Source organism: Mauremys reevesii, linkage group 8 (genome assembly GCF_016161935.1).
Source record: "Mauremys reevesii isolate NIE-2019 linkage group 8, ASM1616193v1, whole genome shotgun sequence".
Classification (NCBI taxonomy): domain Eukaryota; kingdom Metazoa; phylum Chordata; order Testudines; family Geoemydidae; genus Mauremys; species Mauremys reevesii.
The window spans coordinates 75086701-75110895 of record NC_052630.1 but is presented as its reverse complement, the minus strand read 5'-3'; the positions used below and the strand labels follow the sequence as shown (position 1 = coordinate 75110895).

Genomic DNA, 24195 nt, shown 5'->3' with positions numbered 1-24195 from the left:
TCTCTACACAAACATCCCACACAGAGATGGAATACAAGCTGTCAGGAACAGTATCTCCGATGATGCCACAGCACAACTGGTTGCTGAGCTCTGTGACTTTATCCTCACGCACAATTATTTCAAATTTGGTGACAATATATACCTCCAGACCAGTGGCACCGCTACAGGCACTCGCATGGCAACAAATATGCCAACATTTTTATGGCTGACCTGGAACGCTTCCTCAGCTCTCGTCCACTCACACCCCTTCTCTACCTATACTACATTGATGACATCTTCATCATCTGGACCCATGGGAAGGAGACTCTGGAAGAATTCCACCATGATTTCAACAGCTTCCACCCCACCATCAACCTCAGCCTGGACCAATCTATACGGGAGGTCCACTTCCTAGACACCACGGTACAAATAAGTGATGGTCACGTTACCACCATGCTATACCAAAAACCCACTGACCGCTATGCCTACCTCCATGCCTCCAGCTTCCATCCTGGACACACCACATGATCCATTGTCTACAGCCAAGGGCTGAGGCATAACCACATTTGCTCCAACCCCTCAGACAGAGGCCAACACCTACAAGATCTTCACCAAGCATTCTCAAAACTACGATACCCACACGAGGAAATAAGGAAACAGATCAACAGAGCCAGATGTGTACCCAGAAGCCTCCTGCTGCAAGACAAGCCCAAGAAAGAAACCAACAGAACTCCACTGGCCATCACCTACAGTCCTCAGCTAAAACCTCATCAATGCATCATCAGTGATCTACAACCCATCCTGGACAATGATCCCTCGCTTTCACAGGCCAGTCCTCGCCCACAGACAACCCACCAACCTTAAGCATATTCTCACCAGCAACCACACACCACACCATAGTCACTCTAACTCAGGAACCAATCCATGCAACAAACCTCAATGCCAACTCTGCCCACATATTTACACCAGAGACACCATCACAGGACCTAACCAGATCAGCCACAATATCACCGGTTCATTCACTTGCACATCCACCAATGTAATATACGCCATCATGTGCCAGCAATGCCCCCCTGCTATGTACATCGGCCAAACTGGACAGTCCCTACGTAAAAGGATAAGTGGACACAAGTCAGATATTAGGAATGGCAATATACAAAAACCTGTAGGAGAACACTTCAGTCTCCCTGGACACACAACAGCAGATTTAAAGGTAGCCATCCTGCAGCAAAAAAACTTCAGGACGGGACTCCAAAGAGAAACTGCTGAACTTCAGTTCATTTTCAAATTTGACACCATCAGCTCAGGATTAAACAAAGACTGTGAATGGCTAACCAACTACAAAAGCAGTTTCTCCTCCCTTGGTGTTCACACCTCAACTGCTAGAAGAGGGCCTCATCCTCCCTGATTGAACTAACCTCACTATCTCTAGACTGATTCTTGCCTGCATATTTATACCTGCCTCTGGAAATTTCCACCACATGCGTCTGACGAAGTGGGTATTCACCCATGAAAGCTTATGCTCCAATACTTCTGTTAGTCTATAAGATGCCACAGGACTCTCTGTTGCTTTATGAAAATAATGGTCACTGTCTGCTTAATGGACTCTATATGAATAAATTGCATGGAAGACTTACCCATACAGAAGTAGCAATGCAATAAGCACAGGGAGATTGCTTGGAGATGTGTACGCCTTCTTTTCAAATCCAATGAATATACCCACAACCATACCAGCACTCACTGTGTAATTCACCTGTCACAGCAAAAGAAGAAGTGTGATGTGTAAGCCCTGTAGAACTGCAAACATTCCCAGACCTACTGGTCTGCTCCAAAACAGTTTTAAATTGAGGGGCATTGGAAATAGTGGGTTAGATCATGCTTTTAGCTGGCAGGCAGCCCATCAGAAGGGGCAGTTTGTAAGTGATCTGCATGGAGGCACCATGCCTCAGAGAGGCACAATTCCTCCTCCCCACTTGTCTATGGTACTGGTGTGTGGGGAAGGGAAGTAATTTGCAACAGCTCTTTCTGTGGGCATGTTTATGCTACAAAATTAAGTTGACTTAAGTTAAGTCGACCTACAGCCACTGCAGCAATTAAATCGGTCCGTGTGTCCACTCTATGCTCCTTCCATCAGCAGTGCACGTCCTCACCAGGAGCGCCTATACCAACTGAAGTGGGGTATTGTGGGGGAGCTGACAGCCGAAGACCCACAGGTTGATGTAGTTAGGTCAACGCAGTGTCCGTGTAGACACTGTGTTGTTTACATTGTCTGTTGCTGCCTCTGACAGCCAGGCGGTGGGGCTCCGGCTGTAACCCCCAGGGCAGTGGGGCTCCTCTGTAGGGTAGACCAGGCCTGAGGCCCCCTCACTCTCACTCATGCGCCCTCATGTCTGTGTTTGGACAGGGACACAATGTAACCCAATGCAAGTACAAGAATTCCTCAGGATTCCCTAACAATCCCTTGCTTGGTTTCCCTCTCTTCCTACATAGCAGGTTCCTAGGATGCTAAATTTGTCCAGGGTGGTGGTGATTTCATGCCATTTGGGGAACAACAGAAATGTAACTGCACTTCATAGATTTATATTTCCAGCCTGCGCTGGCAGGATGAGGACTGCAAACTAACGTATGTAACAGATACATATATGTAAGGTATTGGGGCCATAGAAACACAGATCAATTAGATTAAAAGAACAGTTCTTGCTGGCCTCACTCCACTAAGTTGAACTGCTGCTGTATACAGATAAGATGATAAAGTGACAGCAAGCTCAGCCATCCCCCTGCCCGGTATTTGTGTTTATTACTTTAGTAATGCTATAGGACCAGAATGATCAAAGGTTCATTAGGCACAGGGAAAGGCATTTTAATAGCATAAGAAGCACTAGCCAATATGTCTAGAACATTCTTCCAAGTGCTACAACAAACAACTCTACTTGCAATGATTTTAAAAGTTGATGGAAGGCTAGCACGACTGTCTGTTTCAGTATGAGCTTTCGTGGGTGAATACCCACTTCGTCGGATGCATGTAGTGGAAGTTTCCAGGGGCAGGTGTGTGTGTGTATATATTAACACACACACCTGCCTCTGGAAACTTCCACTTCATGCATCCGACAAAGTGGGTATTCACCCACGAAAGCTCATACTCCAATACGTCTGTTAGTCTATAAGGTGCCACAGGACTCTGCTGCTTTTACAGATCCAGACTAATACGGCTACCCCTCTGATACTTGTTTCAGTATGGTGTACAAAATCCAGACAATTTTCTTCTCCTCATACACTAAATTACTGCCCTCTACACCCTTCCTGTGAGGTCCTACCTGAACCCCCTGAGGATCCTTTCAATTGCTCATGTTTTATACACCCTGTGGACCCAACCCTAATGCATGCTCTTCTTTTTAAATGAGAAGGGCTGGAACAGGGCTTCTTCTGGAGTCCACTATCATAGAATCATAGAATATCAGGGTTGGAAGGGACCTCAGGAGGTCATCTAGTCCAACCCCCTGCTCAAAGCAGGACCAATCCCCAGACAGATTTTTGCCCCAGATGGCCCCCTTAAGGATTGAACTCTCAACCCTGGGTTTAGCAGGCCAATGCTCAAACCACTGAACTATCCCTCCTTAAGCCTGATTCACACTTAAAAATTGGATTTACCTAGCTGTGTTGTTCGGGGTTGTAAAAAATTTCTCACCCTGACTGCTGTAGTTAAGTTGCCCCTAACCCCTGGTATAGACACGGCTAGACTGATGGAAAAAACTTTTCAATGACCTAGCTACCACCTCTTGGAGAGGTGGATTAACTACATCAATGGAAAATACCCTTCCATCAATGTTGGAAGCATCTACACTATGGTACTACTGCAGCAGTGTAGACATAGCCTAAGTCGGTCAGAGAAGTTGTTCCCTCCTGGCCTGGGAAGTGAAAGCCAGGCGCTCAGCACAACTGGTAAACTAGCCCAGGCGACTGCATTATTCTATATTGCAACAATACAATATAATGGTATGTACAGCAAGATACAGTTGTATGCACTGGAAATCCATGAAGTTACGTCACTTCTGACTTCATCAGCTGAACAACGAACCGTGCATCAGACTTGATTTAGTCATTTGAAATGAATTAGGAACCAGTAAGGTGCTTAGTACAAGCTACCCAGGTAATGTTTTAAAAAATGAATAGCTTGCTGTGCTTGGGATCTACCTCACTAAACAGGTCTACAGGTTTCAAGCTAAACCAAACGCAGGAATAGCTCCAGACAAAGAGCTCCAACTAGCAGTCACTCACTATGTCCCAAATGAAATTGGTTAGCCAGTAAACAGCAGGGCTAACACCACTGACAAATTGGAGGTGCTTGGCCTTTGTCACCCGTTCTTGGATCAGATACAAAACAAAACTGGCCGGGATGAAGGACATTGCAAAAATCACACAGATGGCGACAACAGCATCCACCGAAGTGGTCAGCCTGCAACAAAGCAGAGGAGGGAGGGACCATATGAGCAAGAGTGAAAGTAATTCACAATGCCACTAGAGAGCTCTGAGCCAGCACAAGCAGGTACAACCCATACTAGCTAACACCATCAGGAAATCCTTGAAAACTACAGGCAATTTTAACATCCAGCCGTAACAAGGGTATTTTGTAAGACAAGTATTATTCAAACGTTGGGAATTTGTTAGTATATTCTGTGGCCTTAAGTTCAGGGTTGTAACTAACAAGTACACACACACAGATCAATCTGTTCCCTGCACACCCACATGACACTCGCTCCCCTCAAGGCAGGGACTGCTACAGACAGTACTGTCACTCAGGTGCAGCCAGACAGAGACATTCAGCAATGTGGCTTAATAAAAGACCCAATATGAGGAACATGCGCAGCTGTGAAAATGCCATGGTGTGAGAGCTCCTTGGGCCAGGGACCATGTTTGATTGTGTGTCTTGTACAGCACCAAGTACCTGTGGGCACCTAAGAGCCAAATGATGATGCCTTTACTCTGGCTTTTCTAATACATGGCACAGGCGTGCCTACACCCATAGTTATGTTACCAATGGAGATAGCCTGTAGGTGGGATGGAAGAGCCTCTCTGCAAGGAACAGTAATGAGCTAGTCTCACGGGCAAAGAACACAGAAGAGATTTTATACCTAACTTCTGACTATGATAAAATTGAAGAAAAGGGACCCCATGCAAATGGCACATAAAAACATACACCCTGAATTAAACTATACCACTCAAGCTTCAATGTGGTGTTTGAGCTCTCAGGGAGGAAGTGGGGGGTGGGAATAGGCTGAATGGAGAGGAAGAGAAATAAATGTCTGAAAGAATCCAGGGAAACAAGTGCAGCTTACACAGTGACTTCTGAGAGCTGCTCCTTGGTGAGGTTCAGAGGATGATTTATAGCAGTGATCCCATAGTCCTCAGGAGCTTGGCCTTGCCGCAGATTGGCTCTCAGGACTGCATTGTTGGCTACATTGAGAAAGCTTACCATGGCGTGCCAGCCTTTATTGTTAAACCACACCTATAAGAGCCAGAAAGCAAAGGTGTATTAAGCAGCCTGCACTACTAACACAGAGTAGCAGGAGGCCACATGGCTGCCTTTTGTTTACTTTCCGATGGGAAATGTCAGCAGGAACGTGCACAGCTCTGAGGGTTTGTTAGATACCTGACGTGACCCAGCAGGGGGAGCCCACACACTGTATTTTAGTGAGATCATTCCAAAATAGTGGTTTTTAAAAAGCTTTCCAACAACGGGGTAATGGATTTTACAAAGTCAGCTTTTTAACACCTGAAAGATATTCGTCAAAAGTGAATAGAATGGCAACAGGATAACAAAACAAAATAGAAAACTATTACATTAAACATCACTTTGAATGTATCAGTGTGTCCAATATAATTACTTATAAGAAACAGACATTACACAGTCAAGGTGGGTGAGGTAATATCTTTTATTGGACCAACTACTCTTGGTGAGACACACAAGCTTTTGAGCTTACATGGAGCTCTTCTTCAGATCTGGGAAACTTACTCAGAGCAGTGGCATTGGAACGATTTTTATAGTGGGGGTGCTGTACCCTGTATATGATGGAAACCATTTAAAACCAGGGGGTGCTGCCACACACCTAATTCCAGCACCCCGACTCAGGGCATGTCTACACTTACAGTGCTGCAGCAGCGCGGCGCAGTGAAGATGCTCTATGCCGACGGGAGAGAGCTTTCCTGTCAGCATAAAAAAAACACCTCCATGAGTGGCAGAAGCTATGTTGGCAGGAGCAGTTCTCCTGCTATATAGTGCTATGCACACTAGCATTGTGCACACTAGCGCTTATGTGTCTCTCAGGGGGGTGGAATATTCATAGCCTCAGAGTGTCACAGCTTAATACAAGGGGGATTAGGTTATTTAGCTTAAATAGTTAGCATGTATTTCAAGGCACCATTCAAGGTGAAGTGGTCCCTGGAAATATGTATTAACTACTTATGCTAAACAACCTGCTCCACTTTGTAGTTAGCTGTGACACTCTGAATAAATACGTTTCCCAGACCTGAAGAAGAGCTCTGTATAAGCTTGAAAGCTTGTCTCTCTTAGCAACAGAAGTTGGTTCAATAAAAAATATTACCTCACCCACCCTGTCTCTCTAATATCCTAGGACCGATACAGCTACAACACTGCATACATAACGGACATAACATTTAAACTCTCTTTTTAGCTACGGACAACAATGTTCTACAGATTGGAATCTGGCTCCAAAACAGCAGTGTGTTTCCAGACTATCCTCCCCACATACCTTAATGTTGTCTTCAGTTTCCATGTATTTAAGGAAATTAGACATTTCTTTAGCAACAGACATCGAGGCTTGACCCTAAAAGTCAAGAAAACAAAGTCTAAAGTCAGCCAGCAGAATGGGATGTTGGTGCTACATATTTGCAACATTTGCTTGCTGTATTTTAATAAACAGACAAAACATTCCTGCTTACCCCTGTTATATTAATCATTTGGCCAAGATCTCTCAAAAAATCAACAATTTGATCTCCAGTGACATGAAGAACTGGGAGTTTTCCTCCAATGGAAATTCCTCCATACCTGACAGAAGAGCATACTCGTATCAATCACTTATATTATATATCCAAATCTCTCTAATCAACAGAAATACTAAAAGCTGCCTTAGTAAACGTTTGCTTTAGATACATAATTTATGTGTAAAACAGTCTCCATTCGCTAACAAACCATTTAGCTCTTAGAGGTTTTGCAAGTATGTCTACACTGACAGAGTTAAATTGCTGGCAGTGACAGTGCTGCTCAGAGAGCGCTGAAGGGAAACTGTTGTGTGTTCACACTGTCAGCTGCCTATGCAATAGCATGTTCACATTTGCAGCACTTGCATTGGTATTCGGAGAGGTGCACTCTTGGCAGCTATCCCACAGAGCATCTCTTCCTCTTCTGCTGCTAAGAGTTGTGGGAAGGTGGAGGGGGTTCTGGGGCATCCTGGGTCCTGTCCCAATGTCCCATGATGCATTGCTTCGCATCCCAGCTATCCTTGTGCTTCCGTCTGCATTTGGCCCCATCTTTCATCAGTTTGTGTATTGTGCACCCTGCCTCTTTCGGGCTGCAGGAATGGATCTCTAGCTGTTGACCAGTATGCTGCTCACTCTGACCAACACATCATGAGTGGCAGTGCAGTTATTCCTTAAACTACAAAGGCAAGAGGAGTGTGACATTGATCTCGCCACACATAATAGCTACGACACAAGATTGCTTGTAGCATTCACGGAGGTGCTGACCACAGCTTTTGGGCTCGGGAAACAAGCACTGAGTGGTGGGATCACATCGTCTGGGATGCATGTCTGGGATGATGAGCAGTGGCTGCAGAACTTTCAGATGAGGAAAGCCACATTCATGGGACTGGCTGATGAGCTCGCCCCAGCCCTGTGGCACAAGGACACGAGAATGAGAGCTGCCCTGTCGTTGGAGAAGCGCATGGCGATTGCACAGTGAAAGCTGGCTACTCCAGACTGCTACCGATAGGTCGCTAACCAGTTCGGACTGGGAAAGTCGACTGTTGGACTCGTGTTGACGGAAGTGTACATGGCCATTAATCGCATCCTGCTCCCAAAGACTGTGACTCTGGGCAATGTGCGTGTGGATGGTTTTGCATAAATGGGCTTCCCTAACTGCGGAGGGGCGATAGATGGCATGCATATTCCAGTTCTGGCACCAGACCACCTAGCCTTCCAGTACATTAATTGCAAGGGGTATTTCTCAATGGTTCTCCAGGCGCTTGTGGATCATCGTGGGTGTTTCACAGACATTAACACAGGCTGGTCTGGAAAGGTGCATGACGCATGCATCTTTCGGAACACTGGCCTGTTCAGGAAGCTGCAAGCAGGGACTTTCTTCCCGGACCAGAACATCACCGTAGGGGACGTTGAAATGCCCATTGTGATCCTGAAAGACCCTTCCTACCCTTTAATTCCACGGCTTATGAAGCCATACACAGGGAGCCTTGACAGCAAGGAGTGGCTCAACAACAGGCTAAGCAAGTGCAGAATGACTGTGGAGTGTGCTTTTGGCTGTTTAAAGGCCCACTGGAGCTGCCTATATGGGAGGCTGGACCTTGCCGAAGACAATATTCCTGTGCTTATAACCGCATGCTGTACGTTCCATAATATTTGTGAGGGGAAGGGTGAAAGCTTCACTCAGGGCTGGATCACTGAGGCTCAGTGCCTGGAGGCTGAATTTGAACAGCCAAAGACCAGGGCTATTAGAGGGGTGCAGCGCGGGGCCATAAGGATCAAGGATGCCTTGAGGCAGCAATATGAAGCTGAAAGCCACTAATATTTGTTGCTATGCTTGAGAGTGCAGTGCTTGTAATGCTAGTAGGTGATTGTGATTGGTGCAGACGATGCACTATGACGGTTTAAGAAAATTTCCTGTTGCTTTGCAGGGTTCTGTTTGCTTTCAACTAATGGAATGAGATTGCTTTCAAACCAAAACAATTCTTTTATTAAAAAACAACAACCGGAGGAGAGAGACAAACAAAAAAACACAGCAGCACTGTGGGGGATGGGGGAAGGGAGGGTCCCAGGAGGAGGTGGGGTCCCGGGACGGTTAAAGATTTGTGTATGTGTTTGTGTATCATATGCAACCTTGTTCTTTGGAGTACAGTGCAGTGGGTACTGTACTTCAGCATGGCTAAACTGCAGAGGGACGGGTGTTGAGTACAATGGGTACTGGGAGTCCCCAGGGATGGACTGTGATGGGGCAGGAGTGGAATGCAGCAGGTAGAGACTGGAGCCAGGAGGTTGATAACAGTGTGTGGGCAGTGTCTGGGAGGCGCATGGGAAAGAGTTTTGCGACAGCGGCTGCAGGAGAGGGTGGGCGCGGAGCTGCTCGGTTTGCAGTGCTAGTAGCAGCTGGAGCATGTCCACTTGGCCCTCCATAGTGTTTAAGAGCTGCTCCATGACTTCATTCTGGTGGGCTGCATTCTCCTTTCGGTCTGGTCCCTCTTCGTGCTGTCTCACAACTCCTTCAGTTCTTGTTTTTCGGCTGCGTAGCGCATCATAACATCTCGCAGAAAGTCCTCTTTGTGGCCTTTCTAATTCTGTGCAGCCATTCAGCCCGCAGGAACAAAGAGGGAGACTGGGCTCCCAAGGTCATCTCTGTGAAGCTAAAATGCAACATTGTACAGAAGCAGGATTGTTTGCCACACAGAGACCACCGATTCAGTGATTTAAAACACAGCCACTATTCTCATACCTATCACTAACCAGCTGACCCCCAAAATGGTGAGTAACCGCAAGGGAAATCAGTGTTCCAGGACCGTACAGTACACTGGACACGTGGCTCTTGGAGAGCCAGCACTGTAAGGGGGGGCCTTATAATCATTACAGTCCCCACATTTTACACAGACTGTGTTCATTATGGAAGATATCTCGCTGCTGAGGCTGAGCGGATAATGAAGGGAGGGTCTTCTCTAAGACTGCGGCTTCCACCCTGGTTCTTATGTGGCTTGCCTGTGTGCAGCAATGGTCCCCCCCAATCTCTTGCCTAGTGACAGCAGAGCGGCATTGGAAAGTTATCCTTAATGGGGCAAGAAACAAAGCAGCTCTGCCAAGGAATCTGCGGCAGTGGATTGCCCAGTATCTCCATGAGAGTTTCATGGAGATCTCTGAGGCAGATTTCCATGAAGTGAGGAAGTCAATCAACACCCTATTCTGCTGCTCAGACTAGGCATGTGGTGGTACATGCATCACACAGACACAAGCCTGCTTTCTGCAACCCTCCTGTCCTGCCCCCCAACAACTCGCTTCAGCGATTCCCAAAATCAAAGCCACTTACCAGGGGCCTCCTCTCCTGTTTGTGCTTTGCCAAGCTCCGACAGCTGTGACTGACTAGCCTCCTCTGGGGTAGAAAAGAGCTCCTGGCTGCATGCATCTCAGACCTCTGAGTCGTCCTCTGCCTCTGGGTCCCCCTCCCCTTCCACATCCTTGTCCAAGATTTCCTCCTCCTGGCTCGGTCCACTCTAGACTGGCATGTGAGCCACCGAAGTATCCACAGAGGTCTTCGCACTGGAGGTGGAGTCGCCACCGAGGATCACATCCAGCTCTTTGGAGAACCGGCAGCTCATGGGCACGGCACCAGGGCGGCTGTTTGTCTCCAGCACCTTGTGGTAGGCGTTCCGCAGCTCCTTCACTTTGACCCTGCACGGCAGTGTCCCCCAGTCATGGCCCCTTTCTGTCATGCATCGTGAAATCTGTCCATAGGTATCATAACTCCTATTGCTGGAGTGCAGCTGGGACTGGACAGCCTCCTCTCCCCAAACGCCGATGAGGTCCAGCAGCTTGGCATTTCTCCAAGTGGGGGATTGCCTGGTGTGTGGAGCAGGCATGGTGACCTAGAAAGATGCGCTGAGACCACTGCACGTATCCCTGAGCAAATAGGAAGGGAGCTTTCAAAATTCCAAAGGAATTTAAGGGGTAGGGCTCATGGTTGGTCACCTGAGGGCAGGGCTGTAGAGTTCAGACCGATGACCAGAGAGGGACACCTCCCCGAGGTCAATTGCGGCACTGTAATATACACTGGCACCGCGGTGCTGTAGCCCCGGCACAGAAAGCTGTGCACCTCTTGTTGGGGTGGTTTTTTTACAGCACTGTAACTGTGCAGTTGCTGTGTACTAAGTGGCTTGGCAGTGTGTACACCTCGGGAGTGACAGCATGGAAAGCTGCTTTACTGCGCAGAAACTTACCAGTGTAGATGAAACCATACTGATTTTAAAGTGATGGGATTATTCTAACACACACAGTTAAAAAAGGATAGTGATTTTGACCTTGTGAAATCTACAGATCAAAACAATTTACAATCTTGACCATTCTGGCTCCTCCCCTTTTCTTAGGCATCATAACCCAACTGCATGGATACCTGAAGCACCTGATTACCTATTGTTTTCTTAACACTTCATTAATATTTAGCGCAAGGGAGCATCTCAAGCATTCATGAGGTGTTAATGAGAGAAACAATAGGTGGATAGGATGAGAAAAAGTCAGCAGGGAAATGGCATGGGAACACTCTTGAGTCAGAGACATAAGATTGCAGCTGACCTGGGAGAAAATGAAGCTGGTGCTGGTTTCATTGTGTGCCTTGGGCCTTCACAGCTGCTGAGGACAGCTCCAGTTGAATACAATGCTGCTGCTGTCAATTCCCCAATGACCTCCATCCCTATCTCATGTAGCATACTAGTTTCTGTAGCCACCCCTTTGTCTACCCTATGCTATCTGCCACAATTCACTTCTCCCATTCAGGGAAACATTTTTGGGTTCCAAAGTTAAACAGAAAGTCACTGCTTTGTTTATTTACCACTGTAGTTGATTAAACAAACGTTTCCTACCTTTGCTCATTGACCCAGTATTTACTCTTCAAACTGCAACAGAAAAGGAGATTATGAAGCGTGTCAGATCAAACGAAGGGTATGTCTACACAGCATTGTGGAGGGAGCAAGAGCGAGCCTCCTAGCCTGGCTGACTGACTCAGGCTAGCAGGGCTTGCACTAGTGCTCTAAAAACAGCTTTTGAAGCTGCGGCTGGGGCTGGAGCTCAGGCTCTGAAGCCTAGGGAGAGGGTCAGGCTTCAGAGCCCGAGGTCCAGCTCATGTTGCATCTTCAAAGCTCTGTCTATTCAGCTATTTTTAGAGCACTAAGCATGAGCTCCATTAGCCCCAGTCTGTTGACCAGTGCTGGGAGGCTTGTTCCAAAATGTTGCATACTCATACCCTAAATGGCTTGCTCTGGCTCAGATGCATGTACTTACACACTCTGCTGAACTAAGACCTCTCCAGGCATACTGAGTGTTGATGACACTGAGATAGAATTGAGACAGAGCATCTCCAAATTAAGCAGAGGTGAGCAAAAGATTTGTAAAGTCACACACAGCGGCGCTGTTCTAGCTCTATCTTGAATCAACATCAACATGGTTTACACCAACACATCACAAGAGTTCATGGTGTCGCCTAAGGAGGGGAGGTGGCTAGTGAGAAAACAACACTCTAGGATAGTTAATCTCAAGGACATTTCAAGCAGTGCAGCGAGGACTGGAACTCGGATCTTGGGGTATATAGGAGACTTGCAGCATGACTGCAGCTGGCCTGCGTCAGCTGATTCAAGCTCATGGGGCTCAGTCTGTGGCACTATAAACCTGCTGTGTAGATATCTGGGCTCAGGGTGAACAGCTACACTGCACTTTTTAGCCTCACAATCTGAGCCCCATGAGCCCAACTCAGCTGACCCAGGCTCTGATACTCAGTGCCGCAGGTTTTTTATTGCAGTGTAGACATAGCCTTGGAGTCAGGTACTCTTGGGTTATGTCTACACTGCAATGTAAGCCCAGGGTTAGTAGAACTCAAGTTAGCAGACCCTGGGTTTGTTAACCTAGGGCTTAAGCGTCTATACTCATTCGTAACCCGAGGTTAGGAACTATTGAACCCTGGGTCTCCAGCATCTGCACTACATTATGTGGGTCCGAGTCCAACCACCCATATCCCATGTCTTCCTAGTGCCCTCCCAAAATGTGACCACTCTGCCCCTTTGTTTGTGGTGCAGTGTGGGAAAACTTGACTGTCCAGAGGTCAAAAAATGTCAGAGGTCAAGAGCACAAGTCTAGTGGGGTTAAGTCCACACTGCAAAGCAATAGGGCTTGAACCCTGGATCCCGGCTTGACTGAGGCTTGGACCCTCCACCCCCATGGTATCCTGGGATCTGGGTTAGCATGATGTGTGTGTAGATGGAAAGGGGCGGGGGTAGAGTTGAGCTTGAGTTTGAAAGGCTTACACCGCAGTGTATATGTACCCTTGAAGTCTAAGGCCAGATCTGGCTCTAGGGGCTTGTCCACACACAAAAGTTGTACTTCTCTGGCCATACAGATATAATTAAAGCAGTACAAGCTGCTTAGGGTGAATGCAGTTATATGGGTATACAAGTGTTTATATTGGTACAGTTTAATCCCACCCAGGAAGGATAGTAATCCTTACCTACCTCCCAGGGCTGGTGAGGGTTAATGTCTGTACACTGTGAGCAAATAAAGTGCTATGTCATATTACTGCTACTGAGGATATCACAAATGTGTATTATATGTGGAATGTGACAAGCAAATAGAAACCTCTCAGCGAGAGTGACCCCTACCTTTCTCTGATCAGACTGGGATAAGTTTTCACCAGGAAATCAGAAATGTTTCTGTGGGTGAGATCTTGAAGAATTTCTGTGCTGCGCTGCACTCTCTGACAGAGGCAAAGAAAATCCAATCAGTTACAGCAAACCAACCAGTTACAGTCCATCAAGTGGGTGTTTGTCCATAAAAACCACACAGTTGGTTTCAGTTCACAGGATCTCACCTGAAAAGTAACTTTTATCCAGCTTTGATTTGTGTGGATTCCCAACACTATTGAAACCAAAAAGTTCCACCTGGGTTTGAGTCAAGTCTGTGCTTCACTGGGGTTTGAGTGGAAATCATGTGAAAGTTCCACAGAAGTCTGCAAGGCTTGAAACAAGCCATCCTGGATTCACTCTGAAACTTTACCTGCTTGCTAACTCTATCCAGTCATCCAGAATCCAGGCTCAGACCAGGGGAAAATGTATTTCCCATCTCTTCCATACCCAGCAGTTTTGTTTATTAAATGATTCTCTCACACACACATATTTTGCTTGATAAGCACTTTCTTCCCTACAAATACAGGCAGCGTAGTTTATTTATCACATAATCCCAACCCCCCACTGACTGGGGCTGCTTTAGAGGTGTATGTGGCCATTGCAAGGTACCTGTGGGGGAGGAAGGCCTCCAGCTCCCGTGGGGCATTCCGGGAGCATAGTGAGCTTCTTGCGAGTGCCGCACTTGCAGGAGGGAGAAGGGTCATCAGGGCTCCATTTGTGGGTCAGAAACAGGTTGGTTACGTTAGGAGGAATAGGTGGTATGCTCCAGGCAGTTGACATATTACTGCATGGGTAGTCCCTGTAGAGAGGAACACAGTATCTCTTAACAGTGCCGTCACATAGCTCACCAGAGCTCAAACACATGAAAAAATACTGCTGTAGTTGAGATGTTTGCTCCTTTTGCATTCCTCCCCCCGCAGTGTGTTGTTACCAATGAGAAGAGTGTCTCTCAATCAGAGAACCTCAGAGTTCTCCTGTGAGGTTATTGTCCCTATTTTGCAGGCAGGGAAATGAGGAAGAGTGAGGTTAAGTGATTTGACCATTCGCACATATTAAGTCTGTGGCAGAGCCAATATTTTAACCCTTTTCTCCTAGCTCTCTATTCTGAGACCATCCTTCCTCCCTTGTTCTCTCATCACACTGTACCTTCCCATCCATCCTCAATGCTTAGAGCTTCATCTTGTTCTCACTTAGGCCATACCTACATTACAGGGACCACAGCGGCTTAACCACGGCCCCAGGGCTGGCTTTAGGAAGTGCGGGGCCCAATTCGAACAGTTTTGACAGGGCCCTGGCAAGGATGACTTAAAAAAAAAAAAAAAAGTAAAAAAAACACATGGGGCTTGTACTCACCGGGTGGTGCTCAGAGTCTTCGGCAGCACTTCAGCGGTAGGTCCTTCACTCGCTCCGGGACTTCGGCGGCAGGTTCTTCACTTGCTCGGGGCTCGCGGCACACTGAAGGGACCTATGCGCCAAAGAAACAGAAGAGACAGAAGGAGGACCCGCCCCCGGCGCTGAAGAGAAGCGTGCCGTGCCGTGAGTAAAAAAAAAAAAAAAAAGGAAGGGAAGGGGGGATTCTCGGGGGGGCGGGGCCCTGGGGCGCGGGGCGGGGCGATTCAAGGGTGGAATAGGCCTAAAGCCAGCCCTGCACGGCCCTGTAGCTAAGCAGCCTACAGCAGTGGAAGAGGGAGGAACACCAACTCCCCAGGAGATGGTAGCTAGGTCAACAGAAGCATTCTTCTGTCAGCCAAGCTGCGTCTCCACCAGAGGATAGGTCAGCACAGCTACAGCATGCAGGGGTGTGGATTTTTCAGATCCCCTTAACACAGCTGCTATATTGACCTAAGTTTTAAGTCCTGCTACACTATATAGAGGAAAGGAGATGAAACAGGAGCCATCAATGGGCTGGCAACATCCAGAGGAGAAAGGAATCAGGCAGTGGGGCAGCAGGAGACAGGACAGTGAAGGGGTGTAGGCAACAAGGACACACATGCAGGGGCGTAGGGGGAAGAATAGAAAGGGTGAGGGAGGGAGAAGAATTTAAGAGCCAAGGCACAGAGTGTGACTGACATTTTTATCAGAGCAAACAGTTAAAAATTACCAGTTACTTCCCTAATAGTTACTTTTCCACTTAAGTAATTGCTGTAGCCCTGGGGATAACATGCTATTGTGAAGGAGAGCCTGAGGGAAAAGGCTCTAGGCCATGGAAAATTGGAGGGAGGCAGGCCATGGTAAATAGGAACTAAGGGAGATCTGGAAATTCTGGCTTTATTTTATTGCTCTACAAATGGAAATTTTCATGTTTAATTCTTCATGCATATGACTGAGGTTCTACATGGAATTGCCTTTGCTGTCTTCTATCTATAAATATATAACTTAGCCTGACTGCATTATTTTCTCACTATTTGTTGTCATCTCCAAACATCAGTGCCTGCATGTGTTTCAGTGAAAAGCTAGCCCACATCACTCTCAGTGTGGTATCCGCATCCCACTGGTTATATCTTACAAGAGATGATTCCTACTTCAAGAGAGAATATCCAATGACTTACCGAAGAGGCTCTTCTTTCATGCAGCGATTTCCAAATCCTGGCTTATTCAAGAAGGCATCAGTGAGGGAAATCATCTGCTCACTGCCAGGCCGCTCATTGCTAAGGAGATTGCACAAGGTTTACTGTATTAAAAACCTGTCAGACTACAGAAGTAGAATACACAAAACCAGCTGGTGACAGCATCACACAGGTAAACACATAGCTTCATCTAGACAGAGTCCTCTCAGGTGCCGATAATCTAGTCTCTTTAATAGGATAAAGTACACCAAACCTTAGAAAGATTCCTAGAGGGCTTAAAGGACAAAGCAATGGCCATTTTCTCCTGAGATTAAAGCACCCATTTTAACAAACTTAATACAAATACACACTCCCCTTTGTAAGCTTGGAATCATCACACTCACAAGTGAACACTGATCTTCATCTCAGACCCACCCAGCATAAACTGTCATACTGGAACTCAGCAAACACAGAGAAATCATAGGACAAGTATTACATCCCCTCTTTTTAATAGGGTAAGGCCAAAGAAAGAATTCTAACCATGGCAACAAAGTGTCTAATAACACTAGTGTACTGTCGGTGCCAGGTGCCATCCACCAGTGATTTTCAAACTGTGCTCCACACACCATTGGGGGATCAGTTAAGCTACTTTGTACAAATGTGTCACAATCATTACAGCCTTCAAGTGCTGATGCTTCCTGATGGTTACAGTCCAGCCCAGGTCTCGTATGGTTTCCAGAAACCTGATAAACTAAAAACAAAAGTGTTTCTCTGCACCCCGCACCATGCACGCTTTATATCTTTGCCAGGTGTTTCTTTGGTGTAAATTCAATTGTGATCATATTTCTGGACAGCACAAAGGGTAGTAAATGCACAGGAAGTCACAGGCAAACTGCAGAGTGACCTAGAGGTTCAGCAGGTAATGAACAGAGTTTGAGTACTGACAAATGTAAAATCTTATGCCCAGGAAATGGAAAACAGCAGCTACTAAAATGACAGGGACACAGCCAAGCAGCAGCAGCACCCCTCACATCAAAGCACGTTTACTTTAATCTCCCCTTTAACATTGTCCAGGCAGTACATATAACCAAGTATAACGACCCCCACCACATGTCATCAGCAGATTTTGAAGCTGCAACCCTCAGCACCAAAGCACAGATCTTCCACTGGAGCTAAAGGAACAATTCCATAATCTGTTGGAAGTTGTAGGCTTTAGTACACCAATTGGACCAGGTACTAGAGGGGAACGCAACACTTTAAATACAAACACTAGATTTGGCACATGGAGGTTGGGAGATAGGCCATTCACAATATGAAAACGTTTGCGAACCATTCTTTTGCAGTAAGACAATGGGCTGGATTCTCCACTCATGCCAATTTCATGCTAATTAACTATTCTGGGATGAGTGAGAGGGGAATCAGGCCCACGAAGCAGCAGATGTAACCCAGCGGTCCTAAATGCTAAGGAGGAAAGGGGATTGGCGATCTACTTTAAAAAACAACTCCTCTGACCTGAAGAAAGTAATCTGGTGTCCATAGATCCAAGGATGTAGTATTAAGCTGGGATATTCTCCAAAGGGAGGGATAATAACTGTAAGTATTAGAGCTAACAACACAAAAGTAGCCGGGAGAACAATCTGCAGGGAACAGGAAAAACATCATAATGTGCAGTAACATTTGTGAACAGCTCTGTAAAGCTCAGAACACACGTACACAAAGGAGGGACAGCAGTAACAAAGGAATTAGACATACTTCTGTTCTCAGGCACCACCATTTCATTCCCAGCACTACCAGCAACCAGAGTTGCCATAGTGTTGGTTTTTATCAACATGGACTACATCAGGGACAGTCTCAATCAAAGCAAAAAATTTTGGAGGAGGCAAATTGCAGAGAGAGAGAGAGAGAAAGAGAGAGGGGAGGGAGGCTATAGCATGTGTATGTGTGCTTGAGTATGGGATGTAGAGCAGCTGGGATATGAATTGGAACAGCCGTCACAAGGACATTGGTACCCATCATCATCACCACCCTTGCTTTTGATGGAGGTGTCCCTGTGGCCACTAGTGCTGAGGACTCTTTAGGGAAGACAGTGACAGTGATGAAGGAACGAGTGGTACCTGAGCAAGGAAGTCCTTACGGCTACGGGTAGCATGGTGGAACCGTTTGATGAGCAGTGCTTTGATTTGCTGATGGACAAGCTGAGAACCTTTATTCTGCCGGGACCCTTTGCCTTCTTTCCCATCCCCTGTTCGGCCTGCAGGTGTTCGAGAGGCTCCATTGGTCGCCAAAGGGGGTTGTTCAGCCTTCTCTTTCTGCTCAACGCAGGTTTTTCTGAGAGTGGAGCCATTTTCTTGAGCACCTCCTATGTATTGGGAATTGAAGTGATTGTGTGCATTACTCCCTAGGAGGAGGGGCTGAGAGGCTATTTCAACCTTGTTCATCGCTGCTGAGTAAGCTTCCTTAGAGGTTTAGTCCTGGTGGAAGCAGATTTTCCCAAACCTATATATTCCTGACAACTACATTGTTTTGCATTACAACCATTGCAATGCTTCTCTATCAACTGGTCCCGGGCAGGCTGGCTACTGAAGCCTTAATCCTCTATTCCATTCCCTTTTTCCAACACTATGGATGAGTTAATCAAGTCTGTGGTGAACATACTGACAGAAGAGTACTGAATGCCAAAACCACTTATACTTTAGAGACTTGAGGATGGATTTTGATGTATATAATTAATGATCTGATCCAGCAGAAATGGAAATCTGACTTGTATTGACTTCTTGGATATCGGATTAAGGCCAAAATCAGCATCACTTGCTGACCAGCTATATAATGACAAGAAAGACATATGGGACTGGAAGCTATTATTCTTGTTCTTGATAAGCTATCAGAATGCAGAATGCCCAAGAAAAGAGCATCAGACACTGAATATCATGGATATCTACCTGCATTCTGTGATCCAGGGTCAGCATCTGCTGTCACCTTCAGGAAAACCTGCCAAAGACATGCACATCTCTTGGTTAGCAACACCTTTGGAGTCATCCTGCTTGTGAGACACTAGCCATCATCCTCTAAAATGACATTTGCAAATAACTCTGGGTTATTTGCAAACTATAGCTGCTAACTACAGAATCAAAGATCTGCTAGGAAAGAGCTTGGGAAGCAAAATGGTGTGGGGGAGCAGAGAAACCGAGATAAAAAGAGAGGAACACTTGAGGCTAATAAGTCATGGTCCATTTATAAACAGATCTGATGGGCATCCAGGTTTGAATTATATCTGAATTCCCATCTTTAAAGATCTGTTGTATGTGTTACAATGGACATTACTGGTTTATGCTAGGTTTTGAGGGGATTATTATGGCTCCATGTTTTGGAACTCAAGTTCTCCCAAAAGGATTTCTGGAAGGACTGAGAAATATTTCAAAGCATCCATTACCTCTTCAAGGGGAGTGTCCGAAATCCCAAAACTGCTGAGTCCCAGGTCAGCCAGGGTTTCTTCCAATTCTCTGAAGAGACTGGCATAAGCTCGCTGTTTAAAATCTTTACTGGGCAAAAGGTAGATGAGTTCCTGACCAATACTTTCAATTAACTTTGCTTCTGGAACATGATGATGAATTAGTTCTGTAAGCTCATTCACATCCCCTGTAAAAAGTCAAAACAGTGTTCAGAAAATGAATATTTAAGTATTCTAGGAATGCTTCCAAAGGCTGTGCTGACATAAGTTGGGAAGGACTCACACATATCTCTGTTAATATGCTACTAGACTGGGCTGGATCCTGGTCAGTTATGACTTTTGAACTGTGTAGCAGGAAATGATTTAAGGCCTATCAGCACCATGATTGACTTTCAGAAGCATCTACTAAAGTGTACCCAAGGGTGAGAAAAACTGAAGAGGTGCTCACAGAAAGATTCTGTTTGCTGCACTTTAAAGATGTTTCTCCTTTCTTGATTGAATCACATATTGTAATACACAGGAGTCTGAAACTATTAGTCCACAGTCAAGGAAGACCCAAGCTTCCACTTTACAGTCTGAGCCCAAGATCTTAGACGATGTCTCAGAAAGGGGGTTTGTCACAGAAAGGTAAGCAAAACCACCAAGAAGCCTTAGTGATTTCTAGGTGACAGTAAAATACACATACCTGAGACAGCGCTGAAAAAGGGGAATCTCAAAAACAGGGTTCTCTAAGCTTTAAGTAGCTGTACACTAGGAGAAGCAGCCTTGTTCCAGAAGAATAGGCCTTGGACCAGGTGAATGATCCCAATTCTTACCATCCAGTTCTTGCTCGGGACCTTCCGCTGTATCTTTAGGTGCACACCTGGAACAGGAACACGAGCACTGAGATCCACAGCTAGGGGAGTGCTAGTACAGATAAGTAAGAAAGAGGATGTTAAGTGCTTCAGATGCATATAATGCATGCAAACTTGTTTCATCAGCCTTTACACAGCTTCAGGGTAGTAAGAAATTTGTCTTAGCTGGAACATCTTGAACATATTACACTCAGACTTGCAGTCTGAGGACTAGCATAAAAGACAGACAAAAATTAAATTTCACACAAGCATTGCATCACACCACCATGCATGTGGCAACCACATGGAATTCTAAATTACATGCATTTACTTGGGGAAGTTGAATGAACAATGGCCATACATACAGACACTGTGATGTCAGTGGGTTTACAAACTGGGACGTACAGTATCAAAAACAATCCAGGTCCCTCTTATTTGAGTTGCCTGAGAACTGCTTTTGCCTGGAGTAAGTGGCAGGCTGCCATAGTTCCTGAGCTACCCGCTGTAGGGAGACGTGAGCACATCTAGCGTATTGCAGAAGGACTCAGGCCTGAACAGATGGGACTCCACAGGGAGATGTTCAATGTAAGTGGTGGGGGAGATTTTCAGATAGGCATCAGCCTCCAGAGCTGGCTGCCCAATTGCCATTTGTGCCTTTGAAAAGCCCTCTGCTCTAAGGCATATGCATTCATAAAACTGGAGAAGCTCTGTTAATTGGTGAATATATAAATCCCCAAATAGTCCTCTAATTTCATGAGGAGGAGACTCCTGTTCTCATTGCCTTATTTCCTAGGACACACCATTTACTGCACAGTCAGCTTTGTCCACAGCAACAAACAGCAACTACTCAGGTTCTGACCTGTTGCAGTGAATAAATATTTGAAGACGGCTTGTGCAACAAGAGAGCAGAGAACTTACTGAACCCCATTCTCCGCCCCCTTGAGTGTTTTTCATCTTGCGAACCAAGGTGAGGTAGAAGCCAGATCCAAAGCAATTCTTTAGGAAGACAGGAGAGCCTGAGCAGAACAATTTTCCTTGGGAAATGATGGCCACCCGGTCTCCAAGGATGTCTGCCTCATCCATGTGATGCGTAGAGAGGATGATGGTTCTGCCTAGGAGAAGGAATACAGAGATGCTCTGCAATGTACTGTTCCTTCGGTACAATTAGGGCTGTATGTGGATTACAGGGATTGGTACAGTACTTCTGAAAGAAATTCCCAGGAATCAGAGCCAAAGATTTCACCATGAGCTGATCCTATAGGGTTGGGCCGTATTCATGGAAAATAATGGAGATGCAGGCAAGATGGCAAGTGAGAAAATTAAAAACAAAGAGCTGCACAAGCAACAGATGTTCCCACATGAGCAGGCAAACTCCTGGTGAGGCCCACGAGCATGCAACACCCATAACAGCACCGCCACCTTCATCCCAGGATGACCTTGCAGAACATCTGTTACATAACTGAACACGTCTCGATAGTTTAACACATATTAGCTTGAGCATCCGTAAAAGGAGAAGCTGACAAGGAGCTAGGGGCTGGCTAACCCAGGGTGGGAAGAACCACTGACCAAGAGTTAAAAGCTTGGCAAAGGTATATAAATAAATACAATTTCTGACATGATTCTGCTGCCCTTACTCACACTGAATGGAGCTACTCACAGAGTAAAGTACTACTCAGAGTGAATAAGAGTGACAGAATTGGTCCCATCGATGAGAAATCTCTCCAGCACTCATCCTCAGAAATGAACTTTATTTCATTTTATTTTTTTAAAGGGGAGTGAGGCATTTAATAGGTTCAGAAAGAAGCTGAAGCTCTTCCTTTCTGTAGCAGTTGTAAGTGCAAGCAGCAGGATACCCAAACTTTTCCAAAACTGTTCGGCTCCTCTGAAATACTGGGTCCAGCTCTGCCTCACTTACTCTCACTGAGTAGTGCCTCACACTGTTAGGAGTCCCACTGAAATAAATTAGATCACTTGCCTAGTATGACACTACTCTGTGTGAGTTGGATTAGCAGAACAGGGCTCTCTGAGCACAGTTTAGTCTGCTCTCTCCATGTAACATTAAGTTGCTATATCATATCTCTAGCTTTCCTGATCTCTGCCCTAAACCCCCAGGTCATGAGACAAGTGGCTTACGTGAATTTACCACTCGTGTAACCTGTTTGTGCATGTTCATACCCTTTAATGAAAGCTTATGCAACAGACATGCTTATTTGTGAAGGGGTTTAAAAAGCAATTTCCTCTCTGGAGTGTGTTACCTGAGCGATACTTCAGTAGAAGATCCCAGATAGACCTCCTGGAATATGGATCTACTCCAGAGGTGGGCTCATCCAAGACGACCACCTTTGCTTCACCAACAAAGGCAATGGCAACAGATAGCTTTCTCTGCATGCCACCTAAAGAGTGCAGGGACACAACTGTGGGAGTGAGAAGGAAGAGCAGCACCCATTGCAGCATGTGATGATAGATGACAGTTTGTGTCTGCTGGAGACACACAAACTGGACCAGGTAAAATAAGAACCACTCTCACTCCTGAACCTTAGCCCAGAACATGAACAAATACACACATTTTTGCTGGGGTTCCAAAATTTTAGCTAATTTTTTCATTACTTTCATTTTCATGCAGTGTCTGCATTTTCTGGTTCTGGCCTGGAGCCAAAGCAGGAAGTTCTAGAGATGGTCTAAGGGAGCTTGGTTTCATGATATTGTCGGCCCACGTTTGCAGAACCTAGAGATCAGTGAAGTATAAAAACTCCTGAGTACTTATCTAATCCAACCTGCAACTCTGGACAGTTATAGGTCACTGCACCCACATGCTGCACCTCCTTGCCACTGTACTACATACAGTTTTACCTTTTAAATGACATGAACAGCCCTTATAAAAATATTACAGTATTCTAGGGTATTCACCCAGGACACTGAAGCAGCACTATGGGAAGATGTTGCATTTTGGACCATTACCACAGAACAGTGGTGGGGTTGGGGTATGTTATTAAGGGAAAACATATTTTTGTATATTAATATACATTTTTATTCAGCATCACTAAAGTAAGTTTTATGCACCACAGATACATTCACAGCTGATGCCTTATGGACAGATTCTGCTACCCACACTGCTTGAGCAAGCCCATTGAAATTCATAGGGCTCCAAATCACTACTCAAGAGATAAGGGACTACTTAAAGTGAATCGTTGGCAGAATTTGTCCCCATGGAACTAAAACAAAAAGGTGAAGCTTTTGAGAACAAATTCTTGGGCACCTGACAGGTTTTGAGCCTCTTCATTCCTTTTATGGGGGAGGCCTATATCTTCCAGCATCATCTCCATCTCCAACATAGCTTCCTCTCGAGACCTCCCTTTCAGCTGGGCATAAAACAAGATGTGCTCTGCTACAGTGAGGCTGAGAAATTAGACAGAAAGACATTGAGACAGGTTAAATGAAGAACCAGGTTGCTTGGTCCAACAGCAGTCAGTTCATTATAGCATTACCTGATTAACCCCTTTGAGGAGAGGAATTGGTTTATCCCTTACATGCGCCTACAATGGTTGGCCAGCAACTTCTCAGGATCACCCTGCCCTTCCTTGCTCTTGTTGCTTCTCTGGGCTTGGCTACACTGGAGAGTTGCAGCGCTGGTGGTGGGTTTACAGCGCTGCAACTTACTCACCATCCACACTTGCAAGGCACATACAGCGCTGCATCTCCCTGGCTGTACTCCTGCT

At 45.9% G+C, this 24195-nt stretch overlaps 1 protein-coding gene across 2 annotated transcripts in view; it reads right to left on the bottom strand.

The window, feature by feature from the left end:
• The window catches only part of ABCA4 (ATP binding cassette subfamily A member 4), a 109858-nt gene that overhangs the window by 19796 nt on the left and 65867 nt on the right, over positions 1 to 24195 (bottom strand). For both annotated transcript variants that reach the window (XM_039484729.1, XM_039484728.1), the window contains 17 exons: positions 23736 to 23875; positions 22735 to 22872; positions 21398 to 21591; positions 20462 to 20552; positions 19629 to 19834; positions 19138 to 19186; positions 18313 to 18557; positions 17711 to 17835; positions 16202 to 16300; positions 14262 to 14451; positions 13629 to 13723; positions 11844 to 11876; positions 6937 to 7042; positions 6747 to 6821; positions 5313 to 5482; positions 4255 to 4432; positions 1617 to 1732 (listed from right to left, as the gene is read on the bottom strand). In XM_039484729.1, coding sequence (XP_039340663.1) covers positions 1617 to 1732; positions 4255 to 4432; positions 5313 to 5482; positions 6747 to 6821; positions 6937 to 7042; positions 11844 to 11876; positions 13629 to 13723; positions 14262 to 14451; positions 16202 to 16300; positions 17711 to 17835; positions 18313 to 18557; positions 19138 to 19186; positions 19629 to 19834; positions 20462 to 20552; positions 21398 to 21591; positions 22735 to 22872; positions 23736 to 23875 — 2250 coding nt within the window. The remainder of the gene's footprint in view (positions 1 to 1616; positions 1733 to 4254; positions 4433 to 5312; positions 5483 to 6746; positions 6822 to 6936; positions 7043 to 11843; positions 11877 to 13628; positions 13724 to 14261; positions 14452 to 16201; positions 16301 to 17710; positions 17836 to 18312; positions 18558 to 19137; positions 19187 to 19628; positions 19835 to 20461; positions 20553 to 21397; positions 21592 to 22734; positions 22873 to 23735; positions 23876 to 24195) is intronic.